Consider the following 19846-nt stretch of genomic DNA (forward strand, 5'->3'; position numbering starts at 1 on the left):
GCAAGGAGCAAAAAATGTTCCTGGCCGTCGTATAGACCCCCAAACTGAGAGTGATATTGTTGGGAATGGCATTAAGCAGGAATGTTGTGGAGATGCCGGTGTTGGACTGGGGTGAGCACAGTAAGATGTCTTACAACACCAGGTTAAAGTCCAACAGGTTTGTTTCGATGTCACTAGCTTTCGGAGCGCTGCTCCTTCCTCAGGTGAATGAAGAGGTCTGTTCCAGAAACATATATATAGACAAATTCAAAGATGCCAAACAATGCTTGGAATGCGACCATTAGCAGGTGATTAAATCTTTACAGATCCAGAGATGGGGTAACCCCAGGTTAAAGAGGTGTGAATTGTGTCAAGCCAGGACAGTTGGTAGGATTTCGCAGGCCAGATGGTGGGGAATGAATATAATGCGACATGAATCCCAGGTCCCGGTTGAGGCCGCACTCATGTGTGCGGAACTTGGCTATAAGTTTCTGCTCAGCGATTCTGCGTTGTCGCGGGTCCTGAAGGCCGCCTTGGAGAACGCTTACCCGGAGATCAGAGGCTGAATGCCCTTGACTGCTGAAGTGTTCCCCGACTGGAAGGGAACATTCCTGCCTGGTGATTGTTGCGCGATGTCCGTTCATTCGCTGTCGCAGCGTCTGCATGGTCTCGCCAATGTACCACGCTTCGGGACATCCTTTCCTGCAGCGTATGAGGTAGACAACGTTGGCCGAGTCTCACGAGTATGTACCGCGTACCTGGTGGGTGGTGTTCTCACGTGTAATGGTGGTATCCATGTCGATGATCTGGCATGTCTTGCAGAGATTGCCATGGCAGGGTTGTGTGGTGTAGTGGTCACTGTTCTGAAGGCTGGGTAGTTTGCTGCAAACAATGGTTCGTTTGAGGTTGCGCGGTTGTTTGAAGGCAAGTAGTGGGGGTGTGGGGATGACCTTGGCAAGATGTTCATCTTCATCGATGACGTGTTGAAGGCTGCGAAGAAGATGACGTAGTTTCTCCGCTCCGGGGAAGTACTGGACGACGAAGGGTATTCTGTCGGTTGTGTCCCGTGTTTGTCTTCTGAGGAGACGCTGCGACAACGAATGAACGGACATCGTGCGACAATCACCAGGCAGGAATGTTCCCTTCCAGTCGGGGAACATTTCAGCAGTCAAGGGCATTCAGCCTCTGATCTCCGGGTAAGCGTTCTCCAAGGCGACCTTCAGGACGCGCGACAACGCAGAATCGCCGAGCAGAAACTTATAGCCAAGTTCCGCACACATGAGTACGGCCTCAACCGGGACCTGGGATTCCTAGAACCTAGAACAATACAGCGCAGTACAGGCCCTTCAGCCCTCAATGTTGCACCGAAACAAAAGCCATCTAACCTACACTATGCCATTATCATCCATATGTTTATCCAATAAACTTTTAAATGCCCTCAATGTTGGAGAGTTCACTACTGTAGCAGGTAGGGCATTCCACGGCCTCACTACTCTTTGCGTAAAGAACCTACCTCTGACCTCTGTCCTATATCTATTACCCCTCAGTTTAAAGCTATGTCCCCTCGTGCCAGCCATTTCCATCCGCGGGAGAAGGCTCTCACTGTCCACCCTATCCAACCCCCTGATCATTTTGTATGCCTCTATTAAGTCTCCTCTTAACCTTCTTCTCTCCAACGAAAACAACCTCAAGTCCATCAGCCTTTCCTCATAAGATTTTCCCTCCATACCAGGCAACATCCTGGTAAATCTCCTCTGCACCCGCTCCAAAGCCTCCACGTCCTTCCTATAATGCGGTGACCAGAACTGTACGCAATACTCCAAATGCGGCCGTACCAGAGTTCTGTACAGCTGCAACATGACCTCCTGACTCCGGAACTCAATCCCTCTACCAATAAAGGCCAACACTCCATAGGCCTTCTTCACAACCATATCAATCTGGGTGGCAACTTTCAGGGATCTATGTACATGGACACCTAGATCCCTCTGCTCATCCACACTTTCAAGAACTTTACCATTAGCCAAATATTCCGCATTCCTGTTATTCCTTCCAAAGTGAATCACCTCACACTTCTCTACATTAAACTCCATTTGCCACCTCTCAGCCCAGCTCTGCAGCTTATCTTTTTCCCTCTGTAACCTGCCATCATTAACGTAAACGTCACCGAATTGTGGTCACTGTCCCCAAAGTGCTCTCCTACCTCCAAATCCAACACCTGGCCTGGTTCATTACCCAAAACCAAATCCAACGTGGCCTCGCCTCTTGTTGGTCTGTCAACATATTGTGTCAGGAAACCCTCCTGCACACACTGTACAAAAAACGACCCATCTAATGTACTCAAACTATATCTTTTCCAGTCAATATTTGGAAAGTTAAAGTCTCCCATAATAACTACCCTGTTACTTTCGCTCTTATCCAGGATCATCCTCGCCATCCTTTCATCTACATCCCTAGAACTATTTGGAGGCCTATAGAAGACTCCCAACAGTGTGACCTCTCCTTTCATGTTTCTAACCTCAGCCCATACTACCTCGGAAGATGAGTCCCCATCTAGCATCCTCTCCGCCACCGTAATACTGCTCTTGATTAGCAGCGCCACACCTCCCCCTCTTTTGCCTCCTTCTCTGAGCTTACTAAAACACCTAAACCCCGGAACCTGCAACATCCATTCCTGTCCCTGCTCTATCCATGTCTCCGAAATGGCCACAACATCGAAGTCCCAGGTACCAACCCATGCTGCCAGTTCCCCTACCTTATTTCGTATACTCCTGGCATTGAAGTAGACACACTTCAAACCACCTACCTGAACACTGGCCCCCTCCTGCGACGTCAAATCTGTGCTCCTGACCTCTATACTCTCATTCTCCCTTACCCTAAAACTACAATCCAGGTTCCCATGCCCCTGCTGCATTAGTTTAAACCCCCCCAAAGAGCACTAACAAATCTCCCCCCCAGGATATTTGTGCCCCTCAGGTTCAGATGTAGACCATCCTGTCTGTAGAGGTCCCACCTTCCCCAGAAAGATCCCCAGTTATCCAGAAATCTGAATCCCTCCCGCCTGCACCATCCCTGTAGCCACGTGTTTAATTGCTCTCTCTCCCTATTCCTCATCTCACTATCACGTGACACGGGCAACAACCCAGAGATAACAACTCTGTTTGTTCTAGTTCTGAGCTTCCATCCTAGCTCCCTGAAAGCCTGCCTGACATCCTTGTCCCCTTTCCTACCTATGTCGTTAGTGCCAATGTGGACCACGACTTGGGGCTGCTCCCCCTCCCCCCTAAGGACCCGGAAAACACGATCCGAGACATCATGTCGCATTACATTCACCCCCCACCATCTGGCCTGGGCTTGCAAAATCCGACCAACTGTCCTGGCTTGAGACAATTCACACCTCTTTAACCTGGGGTTACCCCTCTCTCTGGATCTGTAAACACTTAATTAACTGCGAATGCTCGTATTCCTAGCATTGTCTGGCATCTTTGAATTTGTCTATATATGTGTTTCTGGAACAGACCTCTTCATTCACCTGAGGAAGGAGCAGCGCTCCGAAAGCTAGTGTTTGAAACTCACCTGTTGGACTTTAACCTGGTGTTGTAAGACTTCTTATTAAGCAGGAAATTAGAGATGCATGGGACAATCTGTAATTATAGGTGATTTTAATCTGCATATAGACTGGGAAAATTAAATTACCACAACACCGTAGAGGAGGAATTCCTGGAGTGTGTACAGGATGTTTCTCTGGACCAATAAAGAGCAACGAGAGAGCAGGCCACCCCAGACTGGGTGCTGTGTAATGAGAAGGGAATCATTGCCAACCTGTCTGTGCAAGACCCCTTGGGTGAGCGACCATAACATGGTAGATTTTTTCATCGAGATGGACAGTGATGGAGATGATTCTGAGACTGGGGTCCTGGATCTCAACAAAGGAAACTATGATGAAATGAGGCGTGAGTTGGCTTTGATCAATTGGGGAACGTTACTTACAGGGATGACAGTGGGTCGGCAATGGCAAACATTCAAGGAGCACATGGGTGAACAATTGTTTAATCCCGTCTAGCACAAAGTAAAACGGGAAAGATAGCCAATCCATGGTTTACAAGGGAAATTAGGGGTAGCATTATTTTTTAATTAAGAGTACCCAATTATTTCATTTTCCAATTATGGGGCAATTTAGCGTGGCCAATTCATCTACCCGGCACAACCCTGGGTTATGGGGTGAGACCTACGCAGACACGGGGAGAATACGCAAATTCTACATGGACAGTGACCCAGGGCCGGGATCGAACCCAGGTGGTTGCCGCTGTGAGGCAACAGTGCTAATCACTGCACCGTGCTGCCCATTAGAGATAGTATTCGAGACCTCCGGTTGCGGCTATGCTGAGCTGAGCAAAGTCGCACGTTCGGCAGCTCCCGTCAGAAACGGACCTTTGGGCTCTTTTTATGGGCCCCAGCGGCATTTGTTCAACGGTTCCCAGTGTGGGAAGGTGACAGTACGGTTCCCACAGCACTGTATGGATTGGACCAGGAGTGGAGCGGTGACAAAAGTAATTTTGGTGCAGTGAAAAGTGCGAGGGAGGAGAACCAAGATGGCGGCGGGTGGAGACCAGGCAGCGTGGGCGCAATGGTCGCAAGAGCAGCAGGAGTTCCTCAAGCGCTGTTTTGCGGACCTGAAGGCAGAGCTGCTAGAGCCGATGAAGGCATCGATCGATAAGCTGATCAAGCCCAGAAGGCCCAAGGGGCGGCGATCCAGGAGGTGTGGCAAAAGGCCTCCGAGAACGAGGACGAGATCTTGGGCCTGGCGGTGAAGTTGGAGGCACACGAGGCGCTGCACAAGAAATGGCAAGAAAGGTTTGAAGACATGGAGAATCGGTCGAGGAGGAAGAACCTGCGGATTCTGGGTTTCCCGGAGGGAGTGGAGGAGTCGGATGCTGGAGCATATGTGGTCACGATGCTGAACACGCTGATGGGCGCGGGGGCCTTCCCGAGGCCCCTGGAGCTGTATGGGGCCCACCGAGTCCTGGCGAGGAGGCCCAAGCCCAATGAGCCGCCGCGAGCATTGCTGGTGCGGTTCCACCGCTTGGTGGACAGGGAGTGTGTCCTGAGATGGGCTAAAAAGGAGCGGAGCAGCAGGTGGGAGAATGCAGAGATCCGTATATACCAGGACTGGAGCGCGGAGGTGGCCAAGAAGAGGGCCGGGTACAATCGGGCTAAGGCAGTTCTGCATCGGAAGGGGGTGAAATTTCGGATGCTGCAGCCGGCGCGACTGTGGGTCACGTTTAAGGACCGACACCATGACTTTGAGATGCTGGCGGAGGCGTAGACCTTTATCCAGATCGAAAAGTTGGACATGGACCGAGGGTTTGTTGGGAGGGGGTGTCGAGGGGGGGTTATTGTGGTTACTGTGTTTTGGGGATGTTCTGTTTTCTTTGGTGCTGGGTGGGGTTGGGTAAATGGTTCGAAGTGGGGGTTGTGTGAGAGTGTGGGTGTCGGAGGTTGGAAGGATGGGGCCCCGCCGGGGGGAGGGGGAATGGGAGGCCCGAGGTGGGGGAGCTGAGATAAGGCCGCAAAAGGGAGCTGCGCCAGAGAGGGCGGGGCTGGTTTGGTGGAAAGCGCGGGCTACTTCCCACACTAGGGAAGGAAGGGGGCAGGGCCGGGGGGGGGGGGGGGGGGGGAGGGGGGGGGGGGGGGGAGGGGATGGGGGGGTGGGGAGGGCGGTGTTGGAGAGGAGTGCACGTTGACTGCCAGGAGGGGGAGGAGAGATTCTCACACTGGGGGGTCGACGGAGTGGCGGGAGAGGCCGGGGTCAGCAGGAATCAGCTGACCCCGGATTGCAAAAATGATTAGGATTGCAAAGATGATTCTGGATAGGAGCGAAAGCAACAGGGTAGTTGTTATGGGGGACTTTAACTTTACAAATATTGACTGGAAACGCTATAGTTCGAGTACTTTAGATGGGTCCGTTTTTGTCCAATGTGTGCAGGAGGGTTTCCTGACACAGTATGTAGATAGGCCAACGAGAGGCGAGGCCATATTGGATTTGGTACTGGGTAATGAACCAGGCCAGGTGTTAGATTTGGAGGTAGGTGAGCACTTTGGTGATAGTGACCACAATTCGATTACGTTTACTTTAGTGATGGAAAGGGATAGGTATATACCGCAGGGCAAGAGTTATATTTGGGGGAAAGGCAATTATGATGCGATGAGGCAAGACTTAGGATGCATCAGATGGAGAGGAAAACTGCAGGGGATGGGCACAATGGAAATGTGGAGCTTGTTCAAGGAACTGCTACTGCGTGTCCTTGATAAGTATGTACCTGTCAGGCAGGGAGGAAGTGGTCGAGCAAGGGAACCGTGGTTTACTAAAGCAGTCAAAACACTTGTCAAGAGGAGGAAGGAGGCTTATGTAAAGAAGGGCCTGTTCTGTGCTGTATTTTTCTATGTTCTATGTTCTATGAAGGTTCAGTTCGGGCGCTCGAGAGTTACAAGTTAGCAAGGAAGGACCGAAAGAGAGAGCTAAAAAGAGCCAGGAGGGGACATGAGAAGTCTTTGGCAGGTAGGATCAAGGATAACCCTAAAGCTTTCTACAGATATGTCAGGAATAAACGAATGACTAGGGTAAGAGTAGGGCCAGTCAAGGACAGTAGTGGGAAGTTGTGCTTGGAGTCCGAGGAGATAGGAGAGGTGCTAAATGAATATTTTTAGTCAGTATTCACACAGGAAAAAGACAATGTTGTCGAGGAGAATACTGAGATTCAGGCTACTAGACTAGAAGGGCTTGAGGTTCATAAGGAGGAGGTGTTAGCAATTCTGGAAAGTGTGAAAATAGATAAGTCCCCTGGGCTGGATGGGATTTATCCTAGGATTCTCTGGGAAGCTAGGGAGGAGATTGCTGAGCCTTTGGCTTTGATCTTTAAGTCATCTTTGTCCATAGGAATAGTGCCAGAAGACTGGAGGATAGCAAATGTTGTCCCCTTGTTCAAGAAGGGGAATAGAGATAACCCCGGTAACTATAGACCAGTGAGCCTTACTTCTGTCGTGGGCAAAGACTTGGAAAGGTTTATAAGAGATAGGATTTATAATCATCTGGAAAGGTATAATTTGATTAGAGATAGTCAACACGGTTTTGTGAAGGGTAGGTCGTGCCTTACAAACCTTATTGAGTTCTTTGAGAAGATGACCAAACAGGTGGATGAGGGTAAATCAGTTAATGTGGTGTATATGGATTTCAGTAAAGCATTTGATAAGGTTCCCCATGGTCGGCTACTGCAGAAAATATGGAGGCATGGGATTCAGGTGATTTAGCAGTTTGGATCAGAAATTGGCTAGCTGGAGAAGACAAAGGGTGGTGGTTGATGTGAAATGTTCAGACTGGAGTCCAGTTACTAGTGGTGTACCACAAGGATCTGTTTTGGGGCCACTGCTGTTTGTCATATTTATAAATGACCTGGAGGAGGGCGTAGAAGGATGGGTGAGTGAATTTGCAGATGACACAAAAGTCGGTGGAGTTGTGGACAGTGCGGAAGGATGTTACAAGTTACAGAGGGACATAGATAAGCTGCAGCGCTGGGCTGAGAGGTGGCAAATGGAGTATAATGCAGAAAAGTGTGAGGTGATTCATTTTGGAAGGAATAACAGGAAGACAGAGTACTGGGCTAATGGTAAGATTCTTGGTAGTGTGGATGAGCAGAGAGATCTCGGTGTCCATGTACATAGATCCCTGAAAGTTGCCACTCAGGTTGAGAGGGTTGTTAAGAAGGCGTACGGTGTGTTAGCTTTTATTGGTAGAGGGATTGAGTTTCGGAGCCATGAGGTCATGTTGCAGCTGTCCAAAACTCTGGTGCGGCCGCATTTGGAGTATCATTATAGGAAGGATGTGGAAGCATTGGAAAGGGTGCAGAAGAGATTTACCAGAATGTTGCCTGGTATGGGGGAAGATCTTATGAGGGAAGGCTGAGGGACTTGAGGCTGTTTTCGTTAGAGAGAAGAAGGTTAAGAGGTGACTTAATTGAGGCATACAAGATGATCAGAGGATTAGATAGGATGGACAGTGAGAGCCTTTTTCCTCGGCTGGTAATGTCTAGCACGAGGGTGTGGTGGTATGTATTAGGGGTCATGTGGGACTGTGAAGCCGTGATGCTATTGGCTGACAGATCCCGGGTCCTGGTTGGCTGTTGACAACTGGCTCCACCCTGAAGGCGGAGTATAAGAACCAGAGCTTCTCCCCGCCGCTTCATTCTGTTGCTGAACTGCTGGGGACAAGTCTCGCTTAATAAAGCCTCATCGACTTCATCACTACTCGTCTCTCTCGTAAGTCATTGTGCGCTACAATTTATTGGGGCCACTGCTGTTTGTCATTTTTATAAATGACCTGGAGGAGGGTGTAGAAGGATGGGTGAGTAAATTTGCAGATGACACAAAAGTCGGTGGAGTTGTGGACAGTGTGGAAGGATGTTACAAGTTACAGAGAGACATAGATAAGCTGCAGCGCTGGGCTGAGAGGTGGCAAATGGAGTTTAATGCAGAAAAGTGTGAGGTGATTCATTTTGGAAGGAATAACAGGAAGACCGAGTACTGGGGTAACGGTAAGATTCTTGGCAGTGTGAATGAGCAGAGAGATCTCGGTGTCCATGTACATAGATCCCTGAAAGTTGCCACCCAGGTTGAGAGGGTTGTTAAGAAGGAGTACGGTGTGTTAGCTTTTATTTGTAGAGGGATTGAGTTTCGGAGCCATGAGGTCATGTTGCAGCTGTCCAAAACTCTGGTGTGACCGCATTTGGAGTATTGCGTGCAATTCTGGTCACTGCATTATAGGAAGGATGTGGAAGCATTGGAAAGGGTGCAGAAGAGATTTACCAGAATGTTGCCTGGTATGGAGGGAAGATCTTATGAGGGAAGGCTGAGGGACTTGAGGCTGTTTTCGTTAGAGAGAAGAAGGTTAAGAGGTGACTTAATTGAGGCATACAAGATGATCAGAGGATTAGATAGGATGGACAGTGAGAGCCTTTTTCCTTGGCTGGTAATGTCTAGCATGAGGGTGTGGTGGTATGTATTAGGGGTCATGTGGGACTGTGAATCCGTGATGCTATTGGCTGACAGATCCCGGGTCCTGGTTGGCTGTTGACAACTGGCTCCGCCCTGAAGGCGGAGTATAAGAACCAGAGCTTCTCCCTGCAGCTTCATTCTGTTGCTGAACTGCTGGGGACAAGTCTCGCTTAATAAAGCCTCATCGACTTCATCACTACTCGTCTCTCTCGTAAGTCATTGTGCGCTACAGAGGGGACATAGCTTTAAATTGAGGGGAGATAGATATAGGACAGATGTCAGAGGTAGGTTCTTTACTCAGAGAGTAGTAAGGGCGTGGAACGCCCTGTCTGCAACAGTAGTGGACTCGCCAACACTAAGGGCATTTAAATGGTCATTGGATAGACATATGGACGATAAGGGAATAGTGTAGATGGGCTTTAGAGTGGTTTCACAGGTCGGCACAACATCGAGGGCCGAAGGGCCTGTACTGCGCTGTAATGTTCCATGTTCTATGACTTACGGGAGTGCCATGAGGGGAGCAATACAGCTAGGGGGGGACCTAGCTGTGGGGGGGGGGGGGGAAAGGTGGGGGGAACTGGGTTGCTGCTGCATTGGCCAAAGGGGACTTCGGAGAGAGAGTCGGGGCAGGGGTCCGCCACCTGGGGAAACGGAGGGTGCGGGAGGCGTGGGCATGTGGCTGGCCTAGAAAGGGAGATAGCTAGTCGGCGGGGGTGGGTGGGTGGGTGGGGGAGGGGGGGGGGGGGGCTGAAGAGAAGCCCCCTGATCCGGTTGATAACTTGGATTGTGAGAGGCCTGAATGGGCCGGTCAAGAGGGCCCATGTTTTCGTGCACCTGGAAGGACTGCAGACAGATGTGGTTATGCTACAGGAGACGCATTTGAGGGTGGCAGATCAGGTTAGGCTGAGAAAGAGGGTGGGTAGGGCAGGTTTTCCATTCGGGGTTGGACACGAAGGGTGGCGATCGAGGGGTGGCGATCTTGGTGGGGACGCGGGTGTCGTTTGAGGCACTGAACATCGTGGCAGACAATGGAGATAGGGATGTGATGGTGAGTGGTAAGCTGCAGGGGGTGCGGGTGGTATTAGTGAATGTATATGCCCCGAATTGGGACAATGCCGGATTCATGAGGCGCATGTTCGCCGGATTCCGGACCTGGAGGCAGGGAGTTTGATAATGGGGGGGGAGAGACTTCACCACGGTGCTGGACCCAGCATTGGACCGCTCCAGGTCCAGGACGGGTAAGAGGCCGGCGGCGGCCAAGGTGCTGAGGGGGTTTATGGACCAGATGGGGGGAGTGGACACATGGAGTTTTTCCAGGCCGGGGGCCAGGGAATTTTCCTCTTTTTCCCACGTCCATAAAGCCTACTCCCGGATGGATTTCTTCATTATGAGTAGGGCACTAATCCCGAGAGTGGTGGGAACGGAATATTCGGCCATAACCATCTCGGACCACGCCCCGCATTGGGTGGAGCTGGAGTTGGGGGAGGAGAGGGACCAGCGCCCGCTGTGGTGCCTCGATGTGGGACTGTTGGCAGATGAGGAGGTGAGCGGGTGGATCCGGGGGTGCATTGAAAGATATTTAGAGGCTAACGATAATGGGGAGGTGCAGGTGGGGGTGGTCTGGGAGGTGCTGAAGGTGGTGGTCAGAGGAGAGCTAATCTCCACTCAGGCCCATAAGGAGAGGAGAGAGGGGGAGAGATTGGTGGGGGAAATTTTAAGGGTGAATAGGAGGGATGCAGAGGTCACTGAGGAGGGACTACTCAAGAAGCGACGAAGCCTCCAGGCCAAGTTAGAACAAAGAAAAAGAAATGTACAGCACAGGAACAGGCCCTTCGGCCCTCCAAGCCCGTGCCGACCATGCTGCCCGACTAAACTTCATTCTTCTACACTTCCTGGGTCCGTATCCCTCTATTCCCATCCTATTCATATATTTGTCAAGATGCCCCTTAAATGTCCCTATCGTCCCTGCCTCCACTACCTCCTCCGGTAGTGAGTTCCAGGCACCCACTACCCTCTGCGTAAAAAACTTGCCTCGTACATCTACTCTAAACCTTGCCCCTCTCACCTTAAACCTATGCCCCCTAGTAATTGACCCTCTACCCTGGGGAAAAGCCTCTGACTATCCACTCTGTCTATGCCCCTCATAATTTTGTAGACCTCTATCAGGTCTCCCCTCAACCTCCTTCGTTCCAGTGAGAACAAACCGAGTTTATTCAACCTCTCCTCATAGCTAATGCCCTCCATACCAGGCAACATTCTGGTAAATCTCTTCTGCACCCTCTCTAAAGCCTCCACATCCTTCTGGTAGTGTGGCGACCAGAATTGAACACTATACTCCAAGTGTGGCCTAATTAAGGTTCTATACAGCTGCAACATGACTTGCCAATTCTTATACTCAATGCCCCGGCCAATGAAGGCAAGCATGCCGTATGCCTTCTTGACTACCTTCTCCACCTGTGTTGCCCCTTTCAATGACCTGTGGACCTGTACTCCTAGATCTTTTTGACTTTCAATACTCTTGAGGGTTCTACCATTCACTGTATATTCCCTACCTCCATTAGACCTTCCAAAATGCATTACCTCACATTTGTCTGGATGAAACTCCATCTGCCATCTCTCCGCCCAAATTTCCAAACAATCTAAATCCTGCTGTAATGAGGACACAAATCAGATACCAGAAATGTTGGGGAATGCAGGGTTTAGTGAGAGGGAGGAACTGAAGGTGATCAATATTATTAGAGAAACGTTGTTGGGGAAATTAATGGGATTGAAGGCGGATAAATCCCCAGGGCCTGAGAATCTACATCCCAGAGTGCTGAACGAGGTGGCTCTAGAAATAGTGGATGCATTGGTGGTCACCTTCCGAAAATCTCTCGACTCTGGAACAGTTCCTGCAGATTGAAGGGTGGCTAATGTAACTCCACTATTTAAAAAGGGAGGTAGAGAGAAAACAGGGAATTATAGACTGACATCAGTTGTGGGGACAATTCTAGAATCCATTATCAAAGATTTTATAACAGAGCACCGATAAAATAGTGGCAGGATCGGACAGAGTCAGCATGGATTGATGAAGGGGAAATCATGCTTGACAAATCTACTGGATGTAACTAGTAGAGTTGACGAAGGGGAGCCGGTGGATGTGATATATTTGTGCTTTTTAAAAAGTCAAGCAGAAGAGATTAGTGTGTAAAATTAAAGTGCATGGGATTAGGGGAAGTGTATTGAGATGGATAGAAAATTGGTTGACAGACAGGAAACAAAGTGTAGGAATTAACGGGTCTTTTTCAAACCGGCAGACAGTGACTAGTGGGGTACCGCAGGGACCGGTGCTGGGACCCCAGCTATTCACAATATATATTAATGATTTGGATCAGGGAACAAAATGTCATATCTCCAGATTTGCAGATGACACCAAGTTGTGTGGGAGGGTGAGCTGTGAGGAGGATGCAGAGATGCTTCAGTGTGATTTGGACAAGTTGAGTGAGTGGGAAAATGAATGGCAGATGCAGTATAATGTGGATAAATGTGAGGTTATCCACTTTGGTAGCAAAAACGGGAAAGCAGATTATTATCTGAATGGCCATAAATTAGGAGGGGGGGGGAATATGCAATGAGCCCTGGGTGTCCTCGTACCCCAGTCACTGAAGGTAAGCGGCAGGTGCAGCAGGCGGTAAAGAAGGCTAACGGTATGTTGGCCTTCATTGCGAAAGGATTCGAGTATAGAAGCAGGGATGTGTTGCTGCAATTGTACAGGGCCTTCTGCAATTGTACAGGGCCTTGGTGAGGCCACACCTGGAGTATTGTGTGCAATTTTGGACTCCTTCTCTGAGGAAGGATGTTCTTGCTCTCGAGGGAGTGCAGCGAAGGTTTACCAGACTGATTCCAGGGATGGCGGGACTGACGTGCGAGGAGGGATTGACTCGGTTAGGATTGTGTTCGCTGGAATTCAGGAGAATGAGGAGGGATCTCATAGAAACCTATAAAATTCTAACAGGACTGGACAGGGTAGATGCACGAAGGATGTTCCCGATGGTGGCGGGTGTCCAGAACCGGGGGTCACAGTCTGAGGATTTAGACCATTTAGCACAGATGGGGAGAAATTTCTTCACCCAGAGAGCAGTCGGCCTGTGGAATTCATTACCACAGGAAGTAGTTGATGCTAAAACATTGAATATATTCAAGTAGCAGTTAGATATAGCACTTTGGGTGAAGGGGATCAAAGGGTATGGGGGGAAAGCGGGATTAAGCTATTGAGTTGGATGATTATCCATGGCCTCCCTGCTCCTATTTCTCTGTTTCTATGTACTCCCACTCCCCACCTCCCTCTCCCACTGCAGACACAGTGCATCCCTGTTCCCAAAACACCTTACCCTCCCACAAACCTCCTTCACCCCCCACCCCATGCCCACCCTGCATCTTCACTGCTCCCAGAATCCTTGCTCCACCTTTGTGTCCCCAGTGACCCCTCTCCCCCCCTCGCCCCACAACCCCAGTCCCCCAGCAGATTGCCTCTTCCTATGTTCCCTCTAACCCATGCCCCTCAACTTTTTCCACAGCAGCCCCCTTGGCCCCGTACCCGCCCCCTTGGCCCCGTACCCGCCCCCTTGGCCCCGTACCCGCCCCCTTGGCCCCGTACCCGCCCCCTTGGCCCCGTACCCGCCCCCTTGGCCCCGTACCCGCCCCCTTGGCCCCGTACCCGCCCCCTTGGCCCCGTACCCGCCCCCTTGGCCCCGTACCCGCCCCCTTGGCCCCGTACCCGCCCCCTTGGCCCCGTACCCGCCCCCTTGGCCCCGTACCCGCCCCCTTGGCCCCGTACCCGCCCCCCTTGGCCCCGTACCCGCCCCCTTGGCCCCGTACCCGCCCCCCTTGGCCCCGTACCCGCCCCCTTGGCCCCGTACCCGCCCCCTTGGCCCCGTACCCGCCCCCTTGGCCCCGTACCCGCCCCCTTGGCCCCGTACCCGCCCCCTTGGCCCCGTACCCGCCCCCTTGGCCCCGTACCCGCCCCCTTGGCCCCGTACCCGCCCCCTTGGCCCCGTACCCGCCCCCTTGGCCCCGTACCCGCCCCCTTGGCCCCGTACCCGCCCCCTTGGCCCCGTACCCGCCCCCTTGGCCCCGTACCCGCCCCCTTGGCCCCGTACCCGCCCCCTTGGCCCCGTACCCGCCCCCTTGGCCCCGTACCCGCCCCCTTGGCCCCGTACCCGCCCCCTTGGCCCCGTACCCGCCCCCTTGGCCCCGTACCCGCCCCCTTGGCCCCGTACCCGCCCCCTTGGCCCCGTACCCGCCCCCTTGGCCCCGTACCCGCCCCCTTGGCCCCGTACCCGCCCCCTTGGCCCCGTACCCGCCCCCTTGGCCCCGTACCCGCCCCCTTGGCCCCGTACCCGCCCCCTTGGCCCCGTACCCGCCCCCTTGGCCCCGTACCCGCCCCCTTGGCCCCGTACCCGCCCCCTTGGCCCCGTACCCGCCCCCTTGGCCCCGTACCCGCCCCCTTGGCCCCGTACCCGCCCCCTTGGCCCCGTACCCGCCCCCTTGGCCCCGTACCCGCCCCCTTGGCCCCGTACCCGCCCCCTTGGCCCCGTACCCGCCCCCTTGGCCCCGTACCCGCCCCCTTGGCCCCGTACCCGCCCCCTTGGCCCCGTACCCGCCCCCTTGGCCCCGTACCCGCCCCCTTGGCCCCGTACCCGCCCCCTTGGCCCCGTACCCGCCCCCTTGGCCCCGTACCCGCCCCCTTGGCCCCGTACCCGCCCCCTTGGCCCCGTACCCGCCCCCTTGGCCCCGTACCCGCCCCCTTGGCCCCGTACCCGCCCCCTTGGCCCCGTACCCGCCCCCTTGGCCCCGTACCCGCCCCCTTGGCCCCGTACCCGCCCCCTTGGCCCCGTACCCGCCCCCTTGGCCCCGTACCCGCCCCCTTGGCCCCGTACCCGCCCCCTTGGCCCCGTACCCGCCCCCTTGGCCCCGTACCCGCCCCCTTGGCCCCGTACCCGCCCCCTTGGCCCCGTACCCGCCCCCTTGGCCCCGTACCCGCCCCCTTGGCCCCGTACCCGCCCCCTTGGCCCCGTACCCGCCCCCTTGGCCCCGTACCCGCCCCCTTGGCCCCGTACCCGCCCCCTTGGCCCCGTACCCGCCCCCTTGGCCCCGTACCCGCCCCCTTGGCCCCGTACCCGCCCCCTTGGCCCCGTACCCGCCCCCTTGGCCCCGTACCCGCCCCCTTGGCCCCGTACCCGCCCCCTTGGCCCCGTACCCGCCCCCTTGGCCCCGTACCCGCCCCCTTGGCCCCGTACCCGCCCCCTTGGCCCCGTACCCGCCCCCTTGGCCCCGTACCCGCCCCCTTGGCCCCGTACCCGCCCCCTTGGCCCCGTACCCGCCCCCTTGGCCCCGTACCCGCCCCCTTGGCCCCGTACCCGCCCCCTTGGCCCCGTACCCGCCCCCTTGGCCCCGTACCCGCCCCCTTGGCCCCGTACCCGCCCCCTTGGCCCCGTACCCGCCCCCTTGGCCCCGTACCCGCCCCCTTGGCCCCGTACCCGCCCCCTTGGCCCCGTACCCGCCCCCTTGGCCCCGTACCCGCCCCCTTGGCCCCGTACCCGCCCCCTTGGCCCCGTACCCGCCCCCTTGGCCCCGTACCCGCCCCCTTGGCCCCGTACCCGCCCCCTTGGCCCCGTACCCGCCCCCTTGGCCCCGTACCCGCCCCCTTGGCCCCGTACCCGCCCCCTTGGCCCCGTACCCGCCCCCTTGGCCCCGTACCCGCCCCCTTGGCCCCGTACCCGCCCCCTTGGCCCCGTACCCGCCCCCTTGGCCCCGTACCCGCCCCCTTGGCCCCGTACCCGCCCCCTTGGCCCCGTACCCGCCCCCTTGGCCCCGTACCCGCCCCCTTGGCCCCGTACCCGCCCCCTTGGCCCCGTACCCGCCCCCTTGGCCCCGTACCCGCCCCCTTGGCCCCGTACCCGCCCCCTTGGCCCCGTACCCGCCCCCTTGGCCCCGTACCCGCCCCCTTGGCCCCGTACCCGCCCCCTTGGCCCCGTACCCGCCCCCTTGGCCCCGTACCCGCCCCCTTGGCCCCGTACCCGCCCCCTTGGCCCCGTACCCGCCCCCTTGGCCCCGTACCCGCCCCCTTGGCCCCGTACCCGCCCCCTTGGCCCCGTACCCGCCCCCTTGGCCCCGTACCCGCCCCCTTGGCCCCGTACCCGCCCCCTTGGCCCCGTACCCGCCCCCTTGGCCCCGTACCCGCCCCCTTGGCCCCGTACCCGCCCCCTTGCCGCCTTCCCTGTGCACCTTTCCTTTATTTCAAAATTTAGAGTACCCAATTCTTTTTATCAATGAAAGGGCAATTTAATATGGCCAATTCACCTGCCCTGCATATCTTTTTTGGGGGGTTGTGGAGGTCAGACCCACGCAGGCACGGGGAGAATGTGCAAACTCCATTCTGACAATGACCTGGAGCTGACTTGCGAGACACCTTACCTGAACCGTGATCTGATTCCAGTGTCACAGGTGGTACTGCACGAGGACCAGACTGACCACTGACTCCAAGAACACTCCGAGATTGGGCAGGATTCATTCGAGCAGTTAATCTTTCCCTCAGCACAGGTGCAGTTATTACAGTCGATTTGCCGCACACTCCCTGGTGCCCAGGTTTGTCCAAGTCTATCAGTACATTGGCACTGCCAGGGACTCACACAGACACCATCCTGTTCAAGATAACCTGCAAAATCAGAGAAACCTTTGACATTTCCAACTTCATCAGCTTTTTCGGGAGAGTTTGAAATTTCCACTCCCCTTTTTGTGAAGTGCTTCAAGTTTAAGGCTCTGTCCCCTTGTTAGAATCAGAGACTATGCAAGGCCGAGAGCGAGGCAACTTGACCCATCACCGGACACGTCTGCTCCGGGTAAGAACGGACCATCTGGCCTGATTCTTTCCAGCATTTGGTGGGAGCGCTGCAGCTGAGGGCAGCCGGGTGCCAATCCAATCACCTTTCCTTTCAGCAGGATGTGGGTGAGGGGAGTGCAGACGGTGGTGCTGGCGCCTGGTGGCAGGGGTGTGGGTGCAGCTGGGCTCATTGCTGGAAATGAGGTTGTTATCCACCAGCCTGAGGAGCCAGAACTGCAGATGTTTTAACAGTCGGTCTGTCTGGTCAGTTTCACTGTTGTTGCCCTGGACCTTCAGACAGATGTGGTTCCAGTCACCAATCCATGAATCTGCCCAAAGGTCAGAAGCAGCAACAGACAATGGGCGGGATTCTCCGCTGCCTGACGGTGACATCGTAATCAAATTCACTCCGACGCTGCAGCTCAGAGTCAGGGCGGTCTAGGAGTACAGGTCCACAGGTCACAGAAAGGGGCAACACAGGTGGAGAAGGTAGTCAAGAAGGCATACGGCATGCTTGCCTTCATTGGCCGGGGCATTGAGTATAAGAATTGGCAAGTCATGTTGCAGCTGTATAGAACCTTAGTTAGGCCACACTTGGAGTATAGTGTTCAATTCTGGTCGCCACACTACCAGAAGGATGTGGAGGCTTTAGAGAGGGTGCAGAAGAGATTTACCAGAATGTTGCCTGGTATGGAGGGCATTAGCTATGAGGAGCGGTTGAATAAACTCTGTTTGTTCTCACTGGAACGAAGGAGGTTGAGGGGAGACCTGATAGAGGTCTACAAAATTATGAGGGGCATAGACAGAGTGGATAGTCAGAGGCTTTTCCCCAGGGTAGAGGGGTCAATTACTAGGTGGCATAGGTTTAAGGTGAGAGGGGCAAGGTTTAGAGTAGATATACGAGGCAAGTTTTTTACGCAGAGGGTAGTGGGTGCCTGGAACTCACTACCGGAGGAGGTAGTGGAAGCAGGGACGATAGGGACATTTAAGGGGCATCTTGACAAATACATGAATAGGATGGGAATAGAAGGATACGGACCCAGGAAGTGTAGAAGATTATAGTTTAGTCGGGCAGCATGGTCGGCACGGGCTTGGAGGGCCGAAGGGCCTGTTCCTGTGCTGTACATTTCTTTGTTCTTTGTTCTTTGCTGCCCAAATGCGGGCCGGGGCCAGTTTGGCGCCAGTCAGCCATACTCCTCCCGCTTGGAAATGGCGTCGTCGTGTCGTGCGGCGTAGTCCCTTGCAACGGGATTGGCGCACCATCGGCAGGCCCTCCCGCGATGCCCGGCCCAATGGGATGAATTCCTGACCGCACGGTTGACATGTGGTCTGAGCGTCCACGCCGGTGGATGCGGTGTCTGCGGACTGTGTCCAGCACCGTAACACTCGGCCGGGAGCCATGCTGCTGGACAGGGTTTCCGTGAGGGCTGGGGGGACTGGTGGTGGGTGGCGAGGGGGTGGTCAGGGGGCAGTATTTGGCGGGTCAGGTTGTACGGTGCGACCGCTGCTGGTCATCGCCATGCGTTTGTGCAGCCAGAGGCACGGGAGCCGGGAATTTCACCCGCGTCTCTTCTAGCCCTTCACCGGTCCCAGAATCAGATACAGCGGGATTTAGATAGGTTGGATACTTGGGCAGAGAAATGGCAAATGTAGTTTAATCCGGACAAGTGACAGGTAATGTATTTTTATAGATCTAACATAGAGGGGGAATATACCGTAAATGGTAACACTCTTAGGAATATAGAAAGTCAGAGAGATCTGGATGTGCAGGCCCACAGATCTTTGAAGCTGGCAACAAAAGTGGACAAGGTCGTCAAGAAAGCATCCGGAGACTTCCGGTGGCGGCTATGAGGGAGTAGGTCGCACATTTGGTGGCTCCCGCTCGGGGCGGAACTTTGGACCTTTTTCCCGATTTTTTGTCGGATCTGAAGTGGAAAATTGATGTTGGACGCAATTGTGACGAGGAATCCTACATCAGTGCATGGCGAGGCGGACCAGGAGTGCTCGCAACGGAAGAAATAGGCGAACAGAGAAGGCTTGGGCTGAGGCTGCAGCGGGAGAAAGCATGGCGGACGACCGGAGTCCTGGCTCGACGGAGCAGCTGATGCAGTTCATACAGGAGGGCTTCACCAAGCAGAAACAGGAATGCTGGGACCCGATTAAGGAGTCGATTGCACGGCTGGAACTCAGAATGCTCAAGATCGGGCGATCCAGAAAGTGGAGGAGGCGCTGGATCAGCAAGAGGAACATCAAACAGCAGTGGAGTTGGAGGTGGGAAAATTGAGAGACCAACAGAAAAGGCTCCAAGAGAAGGTGGAGAATCTAGAGAACAGGTCCCACCGGCAGAACCTGAGAATCGTGGGTCTCCCGGAGGGATCGGAAGAACCAGACGCTGGGGCATACACAGCGGGTATGTTTGAGAAGCCGGACGCAGGGGGGGGTACACAGCGGGTATGTTTGAGAAGCCGGACGCAGGGGGGGGTACACAGTGGGTATGTTTGAGAAGCCGGACGCAGGGGGGTACACAGCGGGTATGTTTGAGAAGCCGGACGCTGGGGGGGGGTACACAGCGGGTATGTTTGAGAAGCCGGACGCAGGGGCGTACACAGCGGGTATGTTTGAGGAGCCAGACGCAGGGGGGTACACAGCGGGAATGTTTGAGAAGCCGGACGCAGGGGGGTACACAGCGGGTATGTTTGAGAAGCCGGACGCAGGGGCGTACACAGCGGGTATGTTTGAGAAGCCGGACGCTGGGGGGGTACACAGCGGGTGTGTTTGAGAAGCCGGACGCAGGGGGGTACACAGTGGGTATGTTTGAGAAGCCGGACGCAGGGGGGTACACAGCGGGTATGTTTGAGAAGCCGGACGCAGGGGGGTACACAGTGGGTATGTTTGAGAAGCCGGGCGCAGGGGCGTACACAGCGGGTATGTTTGAGAAGCCGGACGCTGGGGGGTACACAG

The 19846-nt window shown here is 54.8% G+C and overlaps 1 protein-coding gene across 1 annotated transcript in view; it reads right to left on the reverse strand.

Moving 5' to 3' along the window:
• Positions 1-19846, reverse strand: part of sspo (SCO-spondin) — a 1206999-nt gene that overhangs the window by 205798 nt on the left and 981355 nt on the right. Inside the window, 1 exon segment of the mRNA XM_072468611.1 lies at positions 16480-16720. Coding sequence (XP_072324712.1) covers positions 16480-16720 — 241 coding nt within the window.

The sequence above is a fragment of the Scyliorhinus torazame genome, chromosome 11, assembly GCF_047496885.1.
Source record: "Scyliorhinus torazame isolate Kashiwa2021f chromosome 11, sScyTor2.1, whole genome shotgun sequence".
NCBI classification, from domain to species: domain Eukaryota; kingdom Metazoa; phylum Chordata; class Chondrichthyes; order Carcharhiniformes; family Scyliorhinidae; genus Scyliorhinus; species Scyliorhinus torazame.